Here is a 25070-nt window from a genome sequence, read left to right as displayed (position 1 = left end):
TTCTCCCTGAGGGGGACGCTCTAGGAGGGAAGCGCCCCACCTCTCTTTCCTGGGATGCCTCTCTAGGAAGGACGCTGCCTTTCTCCCTGACATCCTTCTACGGGGAGGACTCTCTAGGAATGAAGGGAGGGGCTGGTCATTGCCTCTCTTCTAGCCTTCCTATGGGGGCGTTCTAGGAATGAATTAAGGAATAGAGTAGGGAGGAACAGCTATTTGGAATGAATAGGAAGAGGATTTTTTTATTTTTTTTTCCAAAAGCCTCTCTGCCTTAAAAAAAAACCTATTTCAGAGAGAAAGATGTTGAAACCAAGAAAATAAAAGCCTAATATTCTCTGGGGCCTCTTTGGAAATAAAATGATAGAGTCTCCGTTCCTAGAGTACCAAAGAAAGAAGGGAAGTGATATCTTGATTCCTAGAGCGTCTCTCTCCTTCTTCCTCCTCCTCCTCCTCCCCCGCTGATTCCAAAGTGCACCCTCTTTTCCCTTCCCACCATAACATGTTCATCAGGACAGGCAGGGCTGTTTGTGAATCCAGAAATTCAGATACAGAAAAGAAAAAAAAAAGATTGCTCTCTTATCCCATTGAAATCAACAATGCTAAACGCACAATAAAACCAGACCCAAGATTTCTATTGGCTTCCTGGTAATTTCAGGTTTCTGAAACAAGATCTTAATAAGAATCTGGAACTTGAGTCATGGCTACTGGATTTTTTTTTCTTGTTAGCTTGAAACGTTTCACTAGTTATCCAAGTGGGGATTATCCCTCACCCCTAGTCTTTTGTCCATCTAAGGAGCCTACTCAGACCACGGGGAAGCGTGTGTAGGCAATGTAGGCATCCTCCAGTCTTCAAAGACTATGGCAATGTGCTCCGAAGAGGAACGACATCCAGTGTGGCTGAGAAGCCCAATTCGAGAGTGACAATCCCTTCCACACTGAAGACAAATACAATCTGTCCCATGTCCAGCTCCCTGATTTTGCTGCTTTCGTGACTGCCTCTTGGCGTCAGCCTGCTGGGCGAGGGTCTCTTCAAATTGGGAGAGGCCATGATGCACCGCCTGCCTCCAGGCTGAACGCTCGGATGTCCGGGTTTCCCATCTGTTGAGGTCCATTCCTAAGGCCTTCAGATCCCGCTTGCAGATCTCCTTATATCACAGCTCTGGTCTCCCTCTGGGGCAATTTCCCTGCACTAATTATCCATGTTGTTTAGTCATTAAGTTGTGTCCAACTCTTCATGACCCCATGGACCAGAGCACGCCAGGCCTTCCTGTCTTCCACTGCCTCCCGGAGTTTGGTCAAATTCATCTTGGTAGCTTCAATGACCCTGTCCATCCATCTGATCCTCTGTCGTCCCCTTCTTCTCTTGCCGTCACACTTTCCCAACATCAGGGTCTTTTCCAGGGAGTCTTCTTTTCTCATGAGATGGCCAAAGTACTGGAGCCTCAGCTTCAGGATCTGTCCTTCCAGTGAGCACTCAGGGTTCCTTTCCTTCAGAACAGATAGGTTTGTTCTCCTTGCAGTCCAGGGGACTCTCAAGAGTCTCCTCCAGCACCACAATTCAAAAGCATCAATTCTTTGGCGGTCGGCCTTCTTTATGGTCCAGCTCTCACTTCCATACATCACTACTGGAAAAACCATAGCTTTTACAATGCAGACCTTTGTCGGCAAGGTGATGTCTCTGCTTTTTAAGATGCTGTTGAGGTTTGTCATTGCTTTCCTCCCAAGAAGCAGGTGTCTTTTAATTTCGTGGCTGCTGTCACCATCTACAGTGATCATGGAGCCCAAGGAAGTAAAATCTGTCACCGCCTCCATATCCTCCCCTTCCATTTGCCAGGAGGTGATGGGACCAGTGGCCATGATCTTAGTTTTTTTTTTATGTTGAGCTTCAGACCATTTTTGGCACTCTCCTCTTTCACATCCTTTAACAAATCTAGACAGCATCTTAAAAAGATCCGCATAGTCAAAGCTATGGTCTGTCCAGTAGTGATGTATGGAAGTGAGAGCTGGACTGCCAAAGAAGTGATGCTTTTGAATTGTGGTGCTGCAGGAGACACTTGAGAGTCCCCTAGACTGCAAACAGAACAAACCTATCCATTCTAAAGGAAATCAACCCTGAGTGCTCACTGGAAGGACAGATCCTGAGGGTCACGAAGAGTCGGACACAACTAAACGACTAAATAACAATAGTGTACTCTTATTATAAGGTTGTGGTTCAAGCCTCATTTTTTAAATGGCATACATTTCTTTTCTTTCTCCTCATAGTCCTTCACGATTTGTGCTTTCTCGTAAAAGCTGGCACACAAGCAATGAAATACTTCTGCCATTTCTTATCAGACACCTTGTTTTCAGATTTGGCTGAATCACAGGTTTTGTTACGAAAAGTGGTGCGTTGTTATGGGGGAAGAAAAACCATGACATACTTTTAAAAGCAGTTTTATTTTCAAAGTATGTGTTTCTACAACTCCATAATCAATACTTTCAATGGACAAGGGTTCAAACCTTGACAGATGCATTGGTTAAATTGCAGTACTGTAGTCAAGTCTCTCCGCTCATGACCTGAGTTCAATCCCAGGGAATCCAGGTAGCTGGATCAAGATTGACTCAGACTCCCATCTTTCCAAGGTCGGTAAAATGAGTACCCAGCTTATGGAGTCTTCACCACTGCAATAATCCCGGCAAATCCAGAACTTGTTGATTCTGTACAAATTCTATTTATTTGCATGATTTCTAGGTTTCATACTTTAAAATATCAAACATAGTCTTACAGTTGTGAGGGGGAAAAACTCTGTAGGCATACATGCTTAAATCCAAAAGTCATACAGTTATGCAAGAACGGTAGGCTTAAAAGAACATGAAAACAGAACTTAAGTTTCGGGCTAATACTTAAGTCAGAAAATGCATCTCCGTGGGAAGTTTGTAGCCGTACAAAGTCCAGACAAGAACTGTTTAAATCAAAACCATAAAAACATTAAAATACAGGAGCTCCTAGCCTACAAAGGCAGAATAATTTTCATTGAAAGGCATAAAAAGATTTAAAAGTAAAAATATACAAAGTTTAAAAAAGCATTAATTAGCTCTAAGCATGTTATCAACACAGAGAAAAATGTTTTCTCACCTAGCCTTTAGCCAGTTGGAATAAATAGGAATGTTATGTCCAAGTTATAAGCCTCGCTTCTCGCTTCTCGTGGGCTTGACTTCCAAAGTTCCTGGCCATAAAGGTCAAAGTAAAACTTCCCCTCCCTTCAGCATTCATCGGCAAGAAGAATATATGTAATCCATGGGCAACACAATACATTTGCATGTTATTTATTGATACTACAGAATATATATAATTTTATACTCTTTTCAGACCTTACGTTACTATTGAATACGAGATTAAAACCTTTTGAAACAAATGACACCTTCTTTCCCTTTACAGTGGTGCCCCGCTTGACAACGATAATCCGTTCCAGGAAAATCGCTGTTAAGCGAAATCGTCGTCAAGCGAGAGAAAAAATTGGAATGCACTGAAAACCAGTTAATGCATTCCAGTGGGAGAAATATCTGCTTGTTCAGTGAAGATCCTCCATAGGGTGGCCATTTTGCAATCCCTGTCTTGCGGAAATAGCTCCAGAAAACAGCGGGGAGCCATTTTGCAAACCGTTGATCAGCAGTCTTTAATCATCATCTTGCGAACAATTGGTTCACGAAACAGGGACCTAATCATCGTAAAGTGAAAAACAACCATAGGAACAATCGTTCTGCAATCGCTATAGCGATCGCAAAAAACTCATCATCAAGCGGGATCGTCATCAAGCGGGGCACCACTGTACTTGCTTATTACTAAACAAACTGCTTCAAATAACATTCATCCTATTCTCCTTTTACACTTTTCTGTAAAAACTTTTTATACCATTCAACACAGGTTTACACATGTATTTTGTCATACCTCTTTGCTAATTAACATTATAGTCAAACACAACTCAAGCAATAATTTAATTTTTTCTGTTTTTTCCCCGTTTTTGTCTCTGTTTAGAGTTTAGCTTTTTCAACAGCGTAAACACTCTATTGTTTACATTTTTCACTATGAAACTGGCACAAAACTGAATGAGTGACGACTGCCTTGTTATCTTATCACTTTTATGTTGCCCAAAAAATGGGCTGCTTTGTAAACAATTGTCCCCAGTTGTAGTTTTTCAATAATCTGTTTGCTTTTCATCTCTCTCTCTGAACTTTTCAATTTTAGGACAAAACCTCTGCACCCCATAAAATCAGTTGTTAAAACTCTAACAAAGAGGCAGGGAGGGAAGCATGTGGCGCCTGCAGAAAACCTGTCTGAACTGCCAAGACACGGTTTATGCCCATCTCTAGTAAGGATGTTTGGTATATTTCCCACTCAATGAGCTTCATATGACCGTATAAGCAAATGGCTATCAATGCCTTTGTCCAAAAGCTCCCTGCATTTCTCTTCGTTGTTCTTCCTACCTCTACAAAATTCATTATTTCCTCCCGGATCTAGAAAAAAAACCTCAGACTATGGAAAAAGATCCACGTATTTACACCATGGTGGACTTCATGAGGTGACGTCAAATGTCTTTTCTGCCTAAAGGTTTTTCTATGTACCAAGCAATGAAGACAGTTTCACATTGGTCCATGAAGTATTTGATGAGATGCTGGGTGAATGACCAGGCTTTTCCCCTGTGTAGCTTCTTTGATGACAAGAAAGGTCCGTGATCTCTATGAAAGCCCTTGCCAAATTTTCCTTTGTAGGTTTTTTTTAAAAAAATGTGAATGAAGGTGACTGCTACGGCTGAAGCACTTCCCACATTCCATGCATTCATAGGGTTTCTCCCTGGTGTGAAAAACCATACAAACCAAGGTTATCCAACGGACAGATGTCTTTTTCACATTCCAAATATTTGAATCCTTTCTCTCTGTGGATTCGTTTCTTGTCCCCTGTGTGAGTTGTTTTATGTGAACGGAGGGCACTGCTCTGACTGAAGCTCTTTCCACATTCCAGGCATTGATAGGGTTTCTCCCCAGTGTGAGTCCTTTGATGCAAACTAAGGTGACTCTTGTGCTTGAAACTCTTCCCACATTCTATGCATTTAAAGGGATTCTCTTCTGTATGCCTCCTCATATGGGAAACAAGGTTTGAGCTCTGATTGAAGCTCTTCCCACATTCCAAGCACATGAAGGGTTTCTCCCCTCTGTGTATTCTCATGTGGGAGGAAAGGTTACCATTCTGGGTGAAGCCCTTCCCACATTCCAGACATTTAAATGGTTTCTCTCCCGTGTGGACTCTCATGTGGGAATAAAGCTTTCCACTCCGATTGAAGCCTTTCCCACATTCCGTGCATTTGTATGGTTTCTCCTCCGTGTGAGATCTCTCGTGTAAACTAAGGTCACTATTGTGCTTGAAGCTCTTCCCACATTCGCTGCATTCAAACGGTTTGTCCTCTTGATGTATCCTAATATGCGAAGCAAGGTTTGAGCTATGGCTAAAGCTTTTCCCACATTCCAGGCACATAAATGGTTTCTCCCCTTTGTGTACCCTCATATGAGAGGCAAGGGTGCCACTCTGAGTAAAGCCCTTTCCACATTCCATGCATTGATACGGTTTCTCCCCTGTGTGGGTTCTCATATGGGAATCAAGCTTTTCTCTCTGACAGAAGCTCTTCCCACATTCCAAGCATATAAATGGTTTCTCCCCTGTGTGGATTCGCATATGCGAAGTAAGATTTCCGCTATGACAGAAACCCTTTCCACATTCTAAGCATTTATATGGTTTCTCTCCTGTGTGGATTCGCATATGCGAAGTAAGATTTCCGCTATGACAGAAACCCTTTCCACATTCTAAGCATTTATATGGTTTCTCCCCTGTGTGGATTCGCATATGCGAAGTAAGATTTCCACTCTGACTGAAACCCTTTCCACATTCTATGCATTGAAATGGTTTCTCCCCGGTATGACGTCTGTGATGTGAACTAAGATCACTATTGTGCTTGAAGCCCTTCCCACATTCTATGCATGTATACGGTTTCTCTCCTGCGTGGATTCTCATGTGGGAATCAAGCTTTTCTCTCTGAAGGAAGCCCTTTCCACATTCCACACATTTAAATGGTTTTTCCCCTGAGTGGATGCTAGCATGTTGCACAACACCTGTGCTGTGACTGAAGGTCTTTCTGCTATCCAAACAATTAAATGGTACATAGAAAGCAAAGGTCGAGTTTTCACTTAAGTCCTTTCCTGAGTCCAGGCACTGAAATGGCTTCTCCTCTGTGTGGATCCTTTTGTGGGAAGCAAGAGACAGAGACTGCCTGAAGCTCCTTCCACAATCCAAGCATGTCAACATCTTCTTTCCCACATGGAACTGCCGATGGGAAGCAAGAAGGCTTCCACCACTGAAGATCGTACTGCCTTTTATGGGGTTTCCCCATCTTTCATCCATCACAGCTTGCAATAATATGGTGCCTTCTTCTTCTTCCTCCTCACTCCTCTTTTCTTTCATGCCAGAAACTGAAATGAGAAAAAGAATCAAAGTGGAACCAAAGTGGAAAAAAGCAGTCTCAATCAGGGAATGAACCAGAGCAAAGGGAGAAAGCTTTTAGGCACAAAGGATTTATTCTTTGATCCTATTCACAAAATGAATTTTATGAAGCAAAGGGGGCTGACAGAAAAGGCTTACCCAGAGAGATCAGACTGGCTATACTTTCCTCCATGACTTCTCGGTGCAGAGCCCTTTGGCCGTCATCCAGCAGAGCCCATTCCTCCTCCGTGAAATGGACAGTCATATCCTCAAAGGCTATCTTGACACCCTGAGAGAAGGGGAAACATTTCATATTCCAACAGAAATTCTGATGTTAAACCATTAACATCATTTATGATGGTAAGCCATTGACATTAATTAGCCTAAAATCTGAGCAATCTATGTGATGGATACTTAGATTCAGGATTCAACCTTCCACAGACAATATTCTGAGCCCTTTTAATGGCCAACTTGGGCAAAAGGAAATAGCATGAGAGAGATACCTTCAGGTTCTGAAATGTTTCCCAGGGAGAAAAACAGTGAACAGCTCTCCGCTGACTTGTTCCAACCAGATCAGGTGGACTAGAAGCTGTTTCAGCTCCTCCTGATAGAAGAGATGAGGAGGGATAAATTCCCAGCATCATTCCAATGCCTGCCAAACCAATCAAAAGGGTGTAAAGTCATTCCTTTTTTTTCCAAAGACTTTTTAATTTGGGCATACTTTGACTAAGCAAGCATTCAGCCTCTGCACCAGTGGAGCGAAAGGGGCACAAAAAGTATTCATTCTGAGAGGGATAGGGCTGAAGTTGATAGATCTTCACCTACCCCTCCGAGCAACCATGTCTTTGCTATTCTTGTGGAACCCTCTGTCAGGTACACTTCCACCTGAGATGGAGGTTCTACTCTTAAAACCCAAGAGACAAACTGAAAGCAAAAGGTCACACAGGGCAAAATTCTGTTAAATATAGGATGTTGCTACCCTTTTAGCAATGACAAACCTAAAAGCAGAAACGTCACCTTGCCGACAAAGGTCCACATAGCCAAAGCTATGGTTTTTCCTGTAGTGACGTATGGAAATGAGAGCTGGACCATAAAGAAGGCTGACCATGGAAGAATTGATGCTTCTGAATTGTGGTGCTGGAGGAGACTCTTAAAAGTCCCCTGGACTGCAAGAACAAACCTATCCATTCTGAAAGAAATCAACCCTGAGTGCTCACTGGAAGGACAGATCCTAAAGCTTAGGCTCCAATACTTTGGCCATCTCATGGGAAGAGAAGACTCCCTGGAAAAGACCCTGATGTTAGGAAAGTGTGAAGGCAAGAGGAGAAGGCGACGACAAAGGATGAGATGGTTGGACAGGTTCATCGAAGCGACCAACATGAATTTGACCCAATGGAAGACAGGAGGGCCTGGCGTTCTCTGGTCCATGGGGTCACGAAGAGTCAGACATGACTTCACGACTAAACAACAACAAAAGACCTTCCATAGTTACAAAAAATACACTTCAGACAGATCACCCTTGTAGATCCTAATCCACTGAAAGCAGACAGTGAAATAAACGGCTTCACCTTCTGGGTGCTGCAGCCCTTTTCTTGACATTTTGCAGTCTGGGTGTTTTGATTCTTGCACTTGTAACACTTGAGTTTTACCCATGATAAATGAGTTCCTCTTAAACAAAGAACAAGGATAAGGAAGGTCCCACCGCAGGAGATCCTAACAAGAAAAGGAGTCTTAAGAAGTGTGGAGGTTTCTAAAAAAGGAAATTCTAAAGGCACAACTACAAATGATTCCAACAAGAACAAAACGAGGAGACGGCAAAAAAGGCCAGCGTGGCTTCACAAAAAGCTCAGAGAGGACATGAATACAAACGAGGACAGGTACCGGAAATGGAAGGGAGGCCCGGCCACCAAGGATGAGTACAGAGAAGTAGCAAGGAATTGCAGGGATGGCCTTAGGAGGGCATAAGCTGAGAATGAGCTGAGGTTAACAAGAGACACTAAAAAGCAATTTTAAAAAAGCACTCTTCAGGTATGTGTGTAGCAAAAAGTGGCTGAGCTACCCAGTGGATAACAGAGGACAAAGATAAGGCAGAGATTCTCAATTTCTGTTTTAGTTCAGTCTTTTCCCATAAGACAGAGTATGAACTTCCAAACAAATTGGAAGTGCAAGGTGGGAGGGGAAGGACAGGACTGCAGCTGGAGATTGATAAACCAATAGCACCTTACCACCTTGAAAGAGTTCAAATCTCCGGGGCCGGATGAACTGCATCTGAGAGGACTGAAGGAACTGGCCAAAGAACAAATCCCAGCAGACTAAGCTGATCTCTGATTGGGTCACTTCCCTGATAGACAGAGGGAGCAAAGTATATCTATAGACATTCCGTATAGCTTTTGACAAAGTGCTTCATGATCTTCTGATTAGGAAGCTAACTAGGTGTGGCCCGAATAGAACAACGGTCAGATGGAGACACAGTTGGCTACAAAGTAGTATTCAGAGGTTGATGATGAATGGCTCCTTCTAAATTTGGGATGAGGTAACAAATAGGATATCCCAGGGCTCAGTCCCGGGCCCAGTGCTTTTCAACATTTTTATTAATAACCTGGACCAGGGGGTACAGGGAATGCTAATCAAATTTGCAGATGACACAAAATTGAGTGAAATAGCTAATGCCCTGGAAGACAGAAACAAAAATTTATAATGCTCTAGATAGGCTTGAGCACTGGGCTGAAAAGAACAGAATGAAATTCAACAGGGATATATGCAAAATCCTTCACCTAGGAAAAAGAAACCAAATGCAGTTACAGGATGGGGGATAGCTAGTTCAACAATATGACCGAGTGAGAAGGATCTTGGAAGAGTCATAGATAACAAAGTGAATCTGAGCCAGCGGCGGGGTGTGGCTACAAAAAAGGCTAATGCTATTTCAGGCAGCATTAATAGAAGTAATAGAAGAAGGGACGTGGTGGCGCTGTGGGCTAAACCGCAGAAGCCTGTGCTGCAGGGTCAGAAAATCAAGCAGTCGTAAGATCGAATCCACGCAACGGAGTGAGTGCCCGTCACTTGTCCCAGCTCCCGCCAACCTAGCGGTTCAAAAGCATGCAAATGCGAGTAGATTAATAGGGACCACCTCGGTGGGAAGGTAAACAGCGTTCCGTGTCTAAGTCGCACTGGCCATGTGACCACGGAAGATTGTCTTCGGATAAAACGCTGGCTCTATGGCTTGGAAATGGGGATGAGCACCGCCCTCTAGAGTCGAACATGACTGGACAAAAATTGTCGAGGGGAACCTTTACCTTTACCTTTAATAGAAGTATAGTTTCCAAATCCCGCGAGGTGGTAATTCCCCTCTATTCAGCACTGGTGAGGCCTCACCTTGAGGACTGTGTCCAGTTCTGGACACCCCACTTCAAGAAGGATGATAACAAATGAGAACAAGTTCAGAGGAAGGCGACAAAGATGATCAGGGGGCTGGAAACCAAGCCTTATGAGAAAAGGCTGAAAGAATTGGGCATGTTTAGCCTTGAGAAAAGAAGATTGATATAGCACTTTTTCATTACTTGAAAGGTTGTCATCTAGACGAAGGGTTCAAGAGAAATTCAGATAACCACCTGGCCAATGATTTCCTGTCTTGAGCAGGGGGTTGGACTTTGTGGCCTTATAGGCCCCTTCCAACTTCATGGTTCTATGATTCTATGGTAAATGAAAGCTCACCCAGAGACACCGCATGGGTCAGAGTCTCCTCCATGACTTCCTTGTGCAAAGCCCTTTGGTCGGGATCCAGCAAAGCCCACTCCTCCTCTGAGAAGGACACAGCCAGCTCCTCCAGAGCGTCTGCAACCTAAAAGAACAATAAGAAACTCTCTCACATGTATCAGAAGTGCTCTATATTTTTGGAGCCAGAAAAGCATTGACTATAAGTAGCTCAGTACAGGATCCAACCCTTCCTTTGTCATAGCATCAGTCTTCCTGGGGAGTAGCTTAGATGGAACAAGTCAAAGAAACAATGACACAATACTCTGGATATAATATTGATCTCGAAAAATGGCAAAAGCTGTGGACTAGAAACTATAAAATGACATCATCTTAGAAACAGAACTTATATAAAATGTTCTATAGATGGCATTTGCCACCTGATAGACTAGCTAAAATGGCTCCTAACCAATCAAGTAAACGCTGGAAATGTCATTAAAAAAAACAACCTGGGACTTACTATCACTTTTGGTGGACATGTGATAAAGCAAAAAGGTTTTGGGTAAAAATACATATATGGCTTAATAAAATAACCAAAAAAACATGTAAATTTTAAAACAGATTTTTTTTCTATTAGGTATAATACCAGAAAATGTTGATAAGCAAAATGTATATTTAATTCTGCATATTTTAACAGCCGCAAGGATTATATTTGCACAGGACTGGAAGAATGAAGAAGCAACTCCAGAAGAGGAAATAATCAAAAGTTTACTGGACTGCGCAGAAATGGACAGACTGACATTAAAAATCAATGGAAAGGAAGATTCAGAATACTATTAAACTCAGAATCAGTTTTATCAACAGCTAGAAGCACGCTGTATAGAGTAACGACTTAATATGTATTGTAGCTATATTAACAAATGATTATAAGCAGAACCCACAAGATAGACTTTATAAATATTAAGAAAACCTCCAATCCCCATTCCTTCTCCCCTACCTGATCCAGCTGCATGGACTTCATCTCCATTTCTCCAGAAAGGGACAGGCAAAGATACGTTCCCACCTTTTCCCCAGGATCTGTAAGGAGACCAAGAGGTGGTGGTTGTAAAAATGTTTATGTTTATGATCTCTCTCCTTCATGGATTGCTGCCTTGTCGTGGTGAAGGGGCTTGAGTAACTCAGAGAAACTATGGGCTATGCCGTGCAGGGACACCCAAGACGGACAGGACATAGTGGAGAGTTCCGACTAAACGCAATCCACCTGGAGCAGGAACCGGCAATTCCACTCCAGTATCTTTGCCAAGAACGCCCCATGATCAGAAACAAAAGGCTAAAAGATATGACGCTGGAATATGGGCCCCTCAGGTCGGAAGGCGTCCAACATGCTACTGAGGAAGAGCGGAGGACAAGTACAAGTAGCTCCAGAGCTAATGAAGTGGTTGGGCCAAAGCCGAAAGGACGCTCAGCTGTGGACGTGCCTGGAAGTGAAAGGAAAGTCCAATGCTGTAAAGAAAAATACTGCATAGGAACCTGGAATGTAAGATCTATGAACCTTGGGAAGCTGGAGGTGGTCAAACAGGAGATGGCAAGAATAAACATCGACATCCTGGGCATCAGTGAACTAAAATGGAGAGGAATGGGCGAATTCAGCTCAGATGATTATCATATCTACTATTGTGGGCAAGAATCCCGTAGAAGGAATGGAGTAGCCCTCATAGTCAACAAAAGAGTGGGAAAAGCTGTAATGGGATACAATCTCAAAAATGATAGAATGATGTCAATACGAATCCAAGGCAGACCATTCAACATCACAATAATTCAAGTTTATGCACCAACCAGCATTGCTGAGGAGACTGAAATTGAACAATTCTATGAAGATTTACAACACCTTCTAGAACTGACACCAAAGAAAGATGTTCTTCTCATTCTAGGGGACTGGAATGCTAAAGTAGGGAGCCAAGAGATAAAAGGAACAACAGGGAAGTTTGGCCTTGGAGTTCAGAACGAAGCAGGACAAAGGCTAATAGAGTTTTGTCAAGAGAATAAGCTGGTCATCACAAACACTCTTTTCCAACAACACAAGAGGCGACTCTATACATGGAAATCACCAGATGGGCAATATCGAAATCAGATTGATTATATTCTCTGCAGCCAAAGATGGAGAAGCTCTATACAGTCAGCAAAAACAAGACCTGGAGCTGACTGCGGTTCTGATCATCAGCTTCTCATAGCAAAATTCAAGCTTAGACTGAAGACATTAGGAAAAACCACTGGGCCACTCAGGTATAATCTAAACCAAATCCCTTATGAATACACAGTGGAAGTAAAGAACAGATTTAAGGAACTAGATTTGGTGGACAGAGTGCCTGAAGAACTTTGGATAGAGGCTCGTAACATTGTCCAGGAGGCAGCAACGAAAACCATCCCAAAGAAAAGGAAATGCAAGAAAGCAAAGTGGCTGTCCAACGAGGCCTTAGAAATAGCAGAGAGGAGAAGGGAAGCAAAATGCAAGGGAGATAGGGAAAGTTACAGAAACTTGAATTCAGACTTCCAAAGAATAGCAAGGAGAGACAAGAGGGCCTTCTTAAATGAACAAAGCAAAGAAATAGAGGAAGATAACAGAAAAGGAAAGACCAGAGATCTGTTCAGGAAAATTGGACATATTAGAGGAACATTTTGCGCAAAGATGAACATGATAAAAGACAAAAATGGGAGGGACCTAACAGAAGCAGAAGACGTCAAGAAGAGGTGGCAAGAATACACAGAGGAATTATATCAGAAAGATTTGGATATCCCGGACAACCCAGACAATGTAGTTGCTGACCTTGAGCCAGACATCCTGGAGAGCGAAGTCAAGTGGGCCTTAGAAAGCCTGGCTAACAACAAGGCCAGTGGAGGTGATGGCATTCCAGTTGAACTATTTAAAATCTTGAAAGATGATGCTGTTAAGGTGCTACATTCAATATGCCAGCAAGTTTGGAAAACTCAACAGTGGCCAGAGGATTGGAAAAGATCAGTCTACATCCCAATCCCAAAGAAAGGCAGTGCCAAAGAATGCTCCAACTACCGTACAATTGCACTCATTTCGCACGCTAGCAAGGTTATGCTCAAAATCCTCCAAGGTAGGCTTCAGCAGTATGTGGACCGAGAACTCCCAGAAGTACAAGCTGGATTCCGAAGAGGCAGAGGAACTCGAGACCAAATTGCTAACTTGCGCTGGATTATGGAGAAAGCCAGAGAGTTCCAGAAAAATATCTACTTCTGCTTCATTGACTATGCGAAAGCCTTTGACTGTGTGGACCACAGCAAACTATGGCAAGTTCTTAAAGAAATGGGAGTGCCTGACCACTTTATCTGTCTCCTGAGAAACCTATATGTGGGACAGGAAGCAACAGTTAGAACTGGTCATGGAACAACTGAGTGGTTCAAAATTGGGAAAGGAGTACGGCAAGGCTGTATATTGTCCCCCAGCTTATTTAACTTATATGCAGAATACATCATGCGGAAGGCTGGACTGGAAGAAACCCAAGCCGGAATTAAGATTGCCGGAAGAAATATCAACAACCTCCGATATGCAGATGATACCACTCTGATGGCAGAAAGTGAGGAGGAATTAAAGAACCTTGTAATGAGAGTGAAAGAGGAGAGTGCAAAAAACGGTCTGAAACTCAACATCAAAACAACTAAGATCATGGCCACTGGTCCCATCACCTCCTGGGAAATAGAAGGGGAAGATATGGAGGCAGTGTCAAATTTTATCTTCCTGGGCTCCATGATCACTGCAGATGGAGACAGCAGCCCTGAAATTAAAAGGCACCTTCTTCTTGGGAGGAAAGCAATGACAAATCTTGACAGCATCTTGAAAAGCAGAGACATCACCTTGCCAACAAAAGTCCGAATAGTCAAAGCTATGGTTTTTCCTGTCGTGATGTATGGAAGTGAGAGCTGGACCATAAAGAAAGCAGACCGCCGAAGAATTGATGCCTTTGAATTGTGGTGCTGGAGGAGGCTCTTGAGAATCCCCTGGACTCCAAGGAGAACAAACCTATCAGTTCTAAAGGAAATCAACCCTGAGTGCTCACTGGAAGGACAGATCCTGAAGCTGAGGCTCCAGTACTTTGGCCATCTCATGAGAAGAAAAGAGTCCTTGGAAAAAACCCTGATGTTAGGAAGGTGTGACGGCAAGAGGAGAAGGGGACGACCGAGGATGAGATGGCTGGACAGTGTCTGCGAAGCAACCAACATGAACCTGACACAACTCCGGGAGGCAGTAGAAGACAGGAGGGCCTGGCGTGCTCTGGTCCATGGGGTCACGAAGAGTCGGACACGACTAAACGACTAAACACACCTACTCGCTACAAAAAAAGGGGGAATTCGCCTTTCCTGCTTTGATCTACCTGGACATCCATTTCAAGCCATGCTTCGAACGATTTATGCATTTAAAATATTTTTGCCTCTCCTCTCTCACTAGAAAAGGGCCGAGGTAGCTTACATCATTAATCATCTTCATATGCTCTCGACTCAATGCAGATGCAGGCCCACCTCTTTCCAGAGTTTTCCAGATAGGGGAAGACTCTAGGGGGCAACCTTGGGACCCGAGCAGCTTGCCAAAAAGGCCACCGGGGCCAGCTCTTCTCCCGGGAGGTACCCAGCGAGGAATCGAACTCCCCAACCTCTGGCTCTGGAGCCAGAGAGCTAAAACACTCAGCTCTTCAACCAGCGTACACCATTAAAGGATCATATTTAAAAGCGCAAAACAGTAAATGTACAACTATTCTACCACGTGTAAAATAATAAATACACAGATCAAAAACAAGGCACAAGACTCCATTTAAGGGGGGGAACACCTCTCCCCAAGATCGATTTTCCATGCCCTTCGCACCTCCCAGGCTGTGGGTGGCCAAGAAGTGTAAAACTAGGAGCCGGGTCTTCTCCGTGGTGGCCACTTCCTTGCGGGATATTCTGCCTATGGAGGTGCACGAGGCCTCTTCTAATATTCAGAAAGCACACACACAAAACAGGGTTTTGGAGAGTCATTTCAGAATACCTTTCCCCTATAACAGCTAATTACTTCGTCTAATTTTTGGCTAACACGTTATGCAGCCTGTGTCTTGCTCATTGCCACCATTTTGAGTTTTTAGGTATGCTCTTCTTCTTCAATATTATATTTTTCACACTGTCATATCTGTGGGTTGGGTGGGGTATGGTCGCGTACATTTATCTTACTGCTATAAACTGCCAAGACGACTGGCAAAGGCCACGGTATGGTGCCCTAGAAAAATATGATAAATATATGCCCCTCTCAGATAGCCAGTCACTAAGGGAAAGCCTGAAGACAACCTTTTTTTTTTTTTAAAAGAGAAAGGCCTTCACCTGCTTCTGGAAGGGCAACCAAGAGGGCCTCCAGTGGCAGGGAGTTCCAAAGTCTGGGGGCAGCCACAAAGAAGACGGTCTCTTGTCTCTCCACCGATGGCCCCTGTGAAGGTGGTGGGACAGAGAGAAAGGCTTCTCCTGATGACCTTAACACCTGGGCAAGCTCGTAAAGGGAGATACAATCTTTTAGACCATTTGGATCCAAGCAATTTAGAGAAGGTATAAGCAGAAGGAGGCTTATGAGAAAGTGTAGGATAGCAAGTAAGCGTTAAGAGTTCCTTACTGAGGAAAATAGGTCCTTCTCCTTACACTTTCTCGCTCTGCAACCTCGCATCTTGTGTCACGACAGCCGGAAAGGTGTTCAGGAAGGATGAAATAAGGCATCTCAGCCACCGGGAGGGGGGGTGTCCCTGCTTCCGAGCAAAGACTGCGGAACTGGGTACAAATGGCTCAGGCATCAGGCCGGAACCGCAAGATGGCGTGGGCCATAAGGCCATTCCAACAAGGCCTCCTCTCAACTGGGGTACATGGTTCTCCCACTAAACTTTCGGTCGTAATCTTTGTCTTTTGCCTTCTACAGGGCATGATTTAAGTTCATTAACATGCACCAACTAACTGAAGTAGGGGGGTTAAGGTAAAGCTTAAACAAAACTACCCTGTTATGAATTCTATCAGTTAAACAAACTCAAAATGCATGCCACTCTTCACACAGAAATATTTTTTAACCCCGTTTCCCATACTGTGAGGGGTCCTTACAACATGAAACATCCCGGGATTATTATTATTATTATTATTATTTATTCGATTTATACCCTGTACCGTCTGGCAACAAGGCCACTCTGGGTGTCTAACAACAACCATACAATATCAAAACACGATGAAAAAATAATACATACAATTCAACAAACGTAAGAACTAGCAGGATAAATGAAGACAGAGTTCTCCGTGGGCCTGCCTGAGGGCCCTCCTCCTTCTGGAAACGTTGTCCCTGGATGTTGGCATCCCATCAAGGTTGGCCTGGGCCACCCTTTTCGGGAATTCCTCTTCCCTCCAAAGCCTCCACGTCTTGCGAGGCTGTTCCCCAGCCTTGGAAGCAACGGGGCCCTCGTCTTCCTTCGCCTTTGCTCTGTAGGAAATGCAGAGAAAGGAAGGAATGGAAACTAGGTCTTATGAGGAAAGGCTGGAAGTGTTTGGGCTTATTTAGCCTTGAGAAAAGAAGACTGAGGGGAGATAGGAGAGCAATTTTCACATATTTGAAAGGCCGTCCTACAGCGGAGGGGCAGGATCTGTTCTTGATCATCCTAGAGTGCAGGACATGCAACCATGAGCTCAAGATACAGGCAGCCAGATTTTGGTTGAATAATTAGGAAAAACATTTTAACTGCTATGACAATGGGACCAATGACCTCTGGAGGTGGTGAGCACGCCAACGCTGGAGAGGCATTCAAGAGAAACTTAGACAACCATCTGTCAGATCTGCTTTGACTTGGATTTCTGCACTGAGCCCCTTCCAGCTCAATCGTTGCATGATTATGTGATTTACTGGGACACATTAAAGGCCGATATACCCTTTTTCTTCTTTTAAATATATAAAAGAATTAATTACAAACCCAGAAGTTGCAGCTAGATGAGTAATAGCAATACAATATATATATATATTGTAAAGTTAACCTTAAGTGAACCTTAGAATGACAGGAATCCTAGAATCATGGAGTTGGAAGGGGGCCTCTAAGGTCATCAAGTCCAACCCCCTGCTCAGTTCAGGAATCCAAACCAAAGCAAAAGAGATCAGGGAAAGGGCGGTCCAGTTTTCTCCCTCCAGCATTGGAGGGCTCACCATCTCCCCCCCAAAGTGATGTGATACCACTTTTCAAATACCTGACAGGCTGTCTTCCAAGGGAGGGCCAGGATCTGTTCTCGATCGTTCCGGAGTGCAGGACATGCAAGTTAAAGGAAGCCAGATTTCGGTTGAATCTCAGGAAAAACGTCCAGACTGTTAAGAGCAGTACGGCAGCGGAGCCCACGACCTGGAGAGGGAAACCAATGGCTCTGAGAGGCGGCGAGGGGTCCAACCCTGGAGGCCTTCAAGAGGAATTTAGATAATCCCCTGGCAGATCTCCTTGGATTTTGGATTCTGCCCTGAGCAGGGGGTGGGGGGGTTGGACTGGATGGCCTCGTAGGAACCCCTTTCCAACTTCACTTTTCTATTTCTATGATTTCTCAGACATGGCTTGGAAGGGACCACAAGGGAAGGTGACCTTCCTTCCCACCCCCTTAGAGCCCCAATCCAAGGAGCCATCTGGTTGACTGGGGGGTGGAGGAAACGGACATGATAAGCCTGGGTCTCTGTCCCTGGCTATCATCATCTCCCCTGTGCACTCTTCCCCCGCCCCCCGCTCTCGGCCTCCCCCTTTCTCTCCCAGCAGGGAAGGAGGAACCGCCTGGGCTTTCCCCCCAGGGACTCCCCCCGCCCAAAAAACACCCCTCCGGGGCCCCCTCCCCACAAGCTACCCCTCCCCTTCCCTCCCCACTTCACCCCAAGCTCACCCTCTCCCCCCAGCTTCCCAGGCGAAGAGGTCCTGGAGGGAAGGGAAAAGTGGGAGCACCGGGGTAGAGAAGAGCGGAAGCGCCCTTTGGGGGGAGGTCTAGGAAGGACGCGGCTCCCTCTCGCTCTCCTCGCCCCCCTCCCGCTGACGTCCTCCCTGGGAGGACTCCTCTCTAGGCGGCGCTGTTGGCCTCCCTCATCTATCGTTCCGATGGGGGCGGTTTCCTGGGAGGGAGGCTCGATGCCTAGAGAGCCCCTCTTCCGCCACCGATGCCTAGAGCGTCTCCCTTGCGCGCCCTCTTCGGCCTTCCCGCCGGAGCCGCCTCTCTTGAGTTCCGGGTGCCTTTTCGTGGGAGAGAGAGGGACGGAGCTCGAGGCGAAAATAATTGGGGGGTCGGGAATGGGGGCGCTTAATGAAGGAAGGGGACATTTTAAAAGCGTTTCTTCCTTCTCTCTCTCTCTCCCCCGGCCCAAAACCAAAAGGCCTGGCACAGTTGATCCCCCCCTTTTTTTGCCATGTCCTGCCCCCCACCCACCCGCCGCCACCTCCTCCTCTGGGATTGAATGCCTTCCTCGGGGCCTTGCATGGCCACGTCGGGGTCGCACACGTTCTCCCCCAAACGATCTGCTTTCCTGGCCTGTAGTGGGCTTGGAGGGGGGGGCTCTTCAGACTTGGGAAGGAAGGTGGACTCAGAGCCCTTCCCTCCCCCCCACAGAAACATCTCGCTTGCCCCCCCCCCCCCACCAGCACCACCACAGGGATGTCCTGAGGCCCAGCATCGACTGTTTGGCCTGGAGAAAAGAAGACTGGAAGGGTGACAGGATAACACTTTTCAAATATTTGAAAGCCTGTCCTACAGAGGAGGGGCAGGACATGCAACCGTGGGCTCAAGTGACAGGAAGCCAGATTTCGGTTGAATTTCAGGGAAAAACTTACTAAATGTTAGAGCAGTACAACGACAGAACCCATGACCTCAAGGGGAGGCAGTGAGCGCTCCAACCCTGGAGGCATTCGAGAAAAAACATGGATAATCACCTGGCAGATCTGCTTTGATTTGTACTCCTGCCTTGAGCAGGGGGGGGTTGGACTGGATGGCCTTGGGAGGGCCCCCTTTCCAACTTCACTGTTCTAGGATTTCCCTGATGCTGCCCCCAGCACTACTTGGTCTCCCCTGTGTGACGCGTTGCGACACAATATGATGAAAAGGTGGAATACAAATCAATATGTCAGATTATTCCATGTAGGAATATCTAAATGTCTCCTGTCCTATACGGTCTCCTGATGAGAAACTTAAAGATCTGTGATTGCACACAACTGCCAAGGAGTTCGTAGTCTCCGAAGGAAGGGTAGCCTTTATATTCTTCCTGCTGGATATTCCTTTGATTTTTATTACTTAACCGTTCAAAAAAGAATCTTCTTTTCTAATTGAGCAAACATGCAAGCAAGAGTAGCAGGTGCACACTGGCACAAGAGACAAAAAAAAGAATAAATATATATTCCAAAATCTTCAGTGTTCTCACACAAAAATCTCAGTTCATCTATGTAGACAGTGTTCTTTATTTGTAAAGAATAGTATGACCTACTCAGTAGCTTCTGTACTTATGAAAGAGAGCTCAGAATGCACAAAACTAGAACTCTTTTTTTCAGTGTTGCAAATGGAAAATGCATAAGCTCTCAATACAAGTTACTTTAGAAAAATTACTCAGCAACTATTAGAATACATATATAGCTATTAGAAGTATGGCAAAGCATTTATGCCTCTAAATATAGTCACCTCATATTACATATTCTTACCTCCCCAGAGAGTCTCTCCCTTTGAACAACAAAATTTGTGTGTCTTCTCTGAGACTAAACTTGGTAAAATCTATTTTATTTATGCTCTGGGATTTCTGCACAGTCAAAGCATTTTTCACAAAGCCTCTGGATTTTCAGGAGGTTAACATCTCAACAACTTACTTCTCTATTCTGCACTCATTCATTCATTCATTCATTCATTCATTCATTCATTCATTCATTCATTCATTCATTCATTCATTCTCCTTTAAATAACCCAATGGAGGCTTGAATAATTAAAAATACAGTATTTAAAAGCTAAAAACAGTAAGTGAACAAATATTTTAAAAGACCTCAGGATCTTGACGCTCATGTTAACAGAGGTTAACAATATATTTCATAGAGCACTGATGCAATCTGTCTATTTCATATTACTACTCTTTTCATTCAATAAAAATCCCCATTTAAGTTTATTATTTGCTCATGCCATATAACTTTATATGAATTTATAATTGACAAATACATAAGGCATAATCATTAATAACTCTGAAATTTCTTGCATTTTCTGCAGCGTAATGAAAAATAACTATCTCTATGGAAAGAAAATGCAGAGAGATCGCTGTCCTTCTGTTGAATGCCCAGCCAGACCCCCTCTAAAAGGATATTACAACAGCACAGAGGAAGGTGCCTGGAGCCTTAAACTCTCCCTTTCCCCCAAATCTTTTGTTCCCTGCAGGAGAACAGCGTAACTGGAAAGAGGACAGTCCTGGCCCAGAATTCTGGCCAGTCTTACCACCACTCATCCAGGCAGGACTGGCTGAATCTGTCCTCAACCACAAAACTGCCCCACTGATCACCAGTCTCGCCCTGACGGACACAGAGTGCATGGGAGCCCTCCATCTGGATAGGGCGTCCATCTGAGAACTATGTGTGATGCTCGGTCCACAGCTCTGGGGGTCTCTCCGGTCCAAGCAGAGCATCCTTGTTCTCCAGAAAGCCATCCAGAAAGGATCTGCAGCTCTTGGCCGTTGGGAGCCTTGCCGTGGGAGGTGGGCAGGGCCCAGTGGGTGTCCCAGTCCTCCACCAGTGGGGCTCTCGATGATTTCCTGGACGCCATGGGTCACCACTGCCAGTGGCTTATCTGAATCTCCACCACCGAGGATGTGTTGGCAGTGACCAGGGAGGCCGTTGATGCAACACGGTCCAAGGTCTGGCCCTTTCAGTGTCCATCATCCTGCTCTCTTTCCTGGTTGGCTAGCTTACAGAGCCTGTACATAGGCTCTCCCTTCCCTTCTTGCTCATGATTGAGCAGCCAGCTTGGGTCCCTCCCACCCCATCCGCTTTGCGGATCACGACTGGGTGGGGGCAGCTTCGATCCCTCCCCACTGGCATCTTGATCAGCCCCTGCCTCCTACCTTATGATCCATGCCAGCTTGTTACCCATGCCAGGGTCTTCCCAGCCCCCTCAACCTTATGGGTCATGACTGGACAGCCACCATGGCTTCCTTCCACTATCAACCCATGCCCCCGAGCTCACGCTTGGGTGGCAAGTCCTTCTGCCTTCCTCTTCACTCCCTACCCCCCCAGTTGAAGGCAAACCCTGGGTTCCTTCCTACCTCTCCCTCGACCTTACGAATGAAAATGGGGATTGCATCCCCTCCCTGCTTCCTACAGGGAATATATACAGAGTATACAAATACTAGAAATGGTGAAACAAATCCTGCGCAAAAAACGTTGTTTAGTCGTTAAGTCGTGTCGGACTCTTTGTGACCCCATGGACCAGAGCACGTCAGGCCGTCTTGTCTTCCACTGCCTCCCAGAGTTGGGCCAAATTCAGGTTGGTTGCTTCGATGACCCTGTCCAGGCATCTCGTCCTCTGTTGTCCCCTTCTCCCCTTGCCTTCACTCTTTCCCAACATCACGGTCTTTTCCAGGGAGTATTCTTATGAGATGGCCAAAGTCTTGGAGCCTCAGCTTCAGGATCTGTCCTTCCAGTGAGCACTCAGGGTTGATTTCCTTCAGAATGGATAGGTTTGTTCTCCTTGCAGTCCAGGGGACTCTCAAGAGTCTCCTCCAGCACCACAATTCAAAAGCATCCATTCTTCCGTGGTCAGCCTTCTTTATGGTCTCGCTTCCATACATCGCTATTGGAAAAACCATAGCTTTGACTACTATGCGGACCTTTGTCGGCAAGGGGATGTCTCTGCTTTTTAAGATGCTGTTGAGGTTTGTCATCCTATCTAGGTTAGGATACTAGGCAGAGAGATATTTAAGAAGAGGGCATTGTATTTTTGGGCTAAGTGTTTTTGGGCTGCAAAGTGCCATTTCCCCTAGTGAGCTGCCCCCCCCGAGTCTTTTTGTGAGTGCAACGTGTGTAGGCTGTGAGCATGCTCGTGACACCCAACTCTTGCTCTCCTTGGCATCTAAATCCAAGGAAGCTACTTCGACTCTAGATCAGTGCTTGGTATCAGTCACGGACTGGATGAGGGTGAATAAATTGAAACTTAATCCAGACAAAGAGAGAGGTGCTCCTGGTCAGGAAGAAGGCAGATCAAGGAATAAAGATAAATGAATAAGAACAAGCGCTGGCTGGCTGGGGTTATACTCCCCCCTGTAAACTCAGGTACACCTTAGATGCCCAGGTTAAAACTAGTGCACCAGCTGCATCCATTCCTGGAGAGGTCTGATCGGGCCACAGTGACACAGGCCTTAGTTACATCCTTGGCTGGATTACTGTAATGCCCTCTATATGGGCCAGCCTTTCGAAAGTTTCAGAAAGCTTCTGTGGGTCCAAAACGCAGCAGCCAGGTTGCTAACTGGAGCTGGACCCAAAGGATTACACAACATTCCCCCCCCCCCCCAATTACAGCTGCTCCACTGGCTGCCAATCCATTTCAGGCTACAATAAATAAATAGATAAACTGAGACTTAATCCAAATAAGACAGAGGTGCTCCTGGTGGCCAATCAAGGAGCAGAGACGCAGCCTGTGCCAGGTTACGCTATCTCTTAAAAACCCGGTGCACTGCTTGGAGGTGTTGCTGGATGCTCTGGTCTCAGCAGTGGCCAGAAGTGGATTTGCACCGTTAAAACGAGCATGCCAGGCTATGTCTCTTTCTTGGGAGATCTGATCTGGCCACTGTCATGCCCGGATTAGTTGCTTCCTGGCTGGATTACTGCAATGTGCTCTATGGGGGGCTACTGGTGGAAAGTATCAGGAAACTTCAATGGGTCCAAAATGCAGCCAGATTGGTGGCTGGGGCTGGTTACACGGATCACATAACCACCCCCCTGTGACAGCAGCTCCACTGGCTGCCAATCCGTTACCAGGCACAATTCAAATTGCTGGTCTTCACCTATAATGCCAAGGCAGACAGTACATTAAGTCCAGGTAACCACGAGTCAGGGACATGGTGGCGCTGCGGGTTAAACCGCAGAAGCCTCTGTGCTGCAAGGTCAGAAGACCAGCCGTCGTAAGATCGGATCCACCCCCATCGCTTTTCGCAGCTCCTGCCAACCTAGCAGTTCAAAAGCATGTAAAAATGTGAATAAATAGGTACCACCTTGGTGGGAAGGTAATGGCATTCCGTGTCTAGCACTGGCCATGTGACCACGGAAGATTGTCTTTGGACAAAACGCTGGCTCTATGGCTTGGAGACAGGGATGAGCACCGTCCCCTAGTGTCGGACACGACTGGACTAAATGTCAAGGGGAACTTGTACCTTTACCTTTGCCTAACCACGAGACCAAGCACGGCATATGGAAACTCAGGAGCAGGCGGACGGCAGAGGCGAGTGTGGGGAGATGGTTGGGCAGAAAATGGAAATCCCACACTCCAGCTCACTGTATTCCAACCGAATACAGCAGCTGCAACGGCCGTTGTTGTGTCTGTCTTACTCTCCGGGGATAGTGTTGGAGGCGGCAACACTTGTAGTTGTAATGTTTGTTGCTGTTGCAGCAGAGATAAGAGAATAAAAAGCAGCTGCATCAAGGGAGGGAGGGAAAGGGAAAAAAAGAATAAAGAAAACCAAAGGAAAGAGACCAAAAATAAAAAGCTGACCCAGCAGGAGGAAAAATAATAAAATCCTGCTATCGGGTCACCATCTAACTACCTGTGTGTGATTTTTAGATGGATTGTTACACATTCTTGCTTTGACTGGATTTTTTAGTATTACTTGTGTTTTCCATTTTTTGTGTTTTCCATTTCAGAGTAACTTTATTTTTTCATACGTATTGATCTTTGCCTTGTGGCTTGTTAATCTTGTAAGATGCCTCTTTGTTCGTAGTTTTAAAATATGGTCTTTTAATGATGTTAACCACCTTTGCGTACTCTTTGTTTTTAGCTTTCAATATTGTCTTTCACTGTTATAAGCTGCCTTGTGTCCTTTTCAAGGAGAAAGGTGGGGTAAAAATCTTTTAAATAAATAGAATCCCATGGCATGTGTGTTGTCACCTGAGTGAGAGCTTCCTTGGATGGGGTTTATATACCGGTGGTATATTCTGGCATTTAGATTGTGCCCCTCGTTATAAAAACAGCATGTTCTCCTTTCTTTCTGGCCTGTTACGAGACTGACCACATTCATGCCAACTCACTCCCTACCCGGCTACAGAAAGGGGAATATTAATATTTTTTTTCTTCTCTTGACCATGTGAAATTTTCACAACAGTTGCAATTGAACTTCAATATAATTTTATTTGGAATTTTTAAAAAATACAACAAAAAACAAATTATAATATAACTAATAAACAGGGCTAAAGAGGTAAAAACAACAACAACACCAGACTACATACACAGTGCACCCGATCACCAGGACTGTTAGGGAATAATGGCTTAAACCCTTTATTTATTATCTATCTGTCTAGCTTTCTACTTGTTTTATATACTACCCCATCAGTGTACATCTACTTTGGGTTGTCTATGTAAAATGTAAAAACCCCAAAGACACCACATGTAACAATGCATACGGCAGCATGGCAATGAGTAAAAAGGATAGTACAAAATAAGAGTAAACAAGAAAAGTAAAATACTAATATTAACAGCATCCAGGAGACTCGGTTATAAAAGGCAACTTTAAATAAGTTCAGTTTTCAACAATTTTATGAAGATAAGGAAGGAAGGAGTCTGGTGTATTTCAGTTGATAACTACAGTGGTGCCTCGCAAGACAGGCACTCTTTAACGACGAAT

General features: G+C 45.0%; 1 protein-coding gene across 1 annotated transcript in view; it reads right to left on the bottom strand.

Annotated features, from left to right (window-relative positions):
• Nucleotides 1-3287: 3287 nt before the first annotated feature.
• LOC110070750 (uncharacterized) overlaps nucleotides 3288-25070 on the bottom strand; it is a 35133-nt gene continuing 13350 nt past the window's right edge. The window contains exons 4-8 of the mRNA XM_078386439.1: nucleotides 11193-11272; nucleotides 10217-10343; nucleotides 7009-7157; nucleotides 6665-6794; nucleotides 3288-6495 (exon numbers count right to left, since the gene is read on the bottom strand). Of these exons, the coding sequence (XP_078242565.1) occupies nucleotides 4814-6495; nucleotides 6665-6794; nucleotides 7009-7157; nucleotides 10217-10343; nucleotides 11193-11272 (2168 nt within the window). The 3' untranslated portion in view covers nucleotides 3288-4813. The remainder of the gene's footprint in view (nucleotides 6496-6664; nucleotides 6795-7008; nucleotides 7158-10216; nucleotides 10344-11192; nucleotides 11273-25070) is intronic.

Source organism: Pogona vitticeps, chromosome 2 (genome assembly GCF_051106095.1).
Source record: "Pogona vitticeps strain Pit_001003342236 chromosome 2, PviZW2.1, whole genome shotgun sequence".
Lineage (NCBI taxonomy): Eukaryota > Metazoa > Chordata > Lepidosauria > Squamata > Agamidae > Pogona > Pogona vitticeps.
Note: the sequence above shows the minus strand (reverse complement) of the source record. Positions and strands in the feature narration are given on the sequence as shown.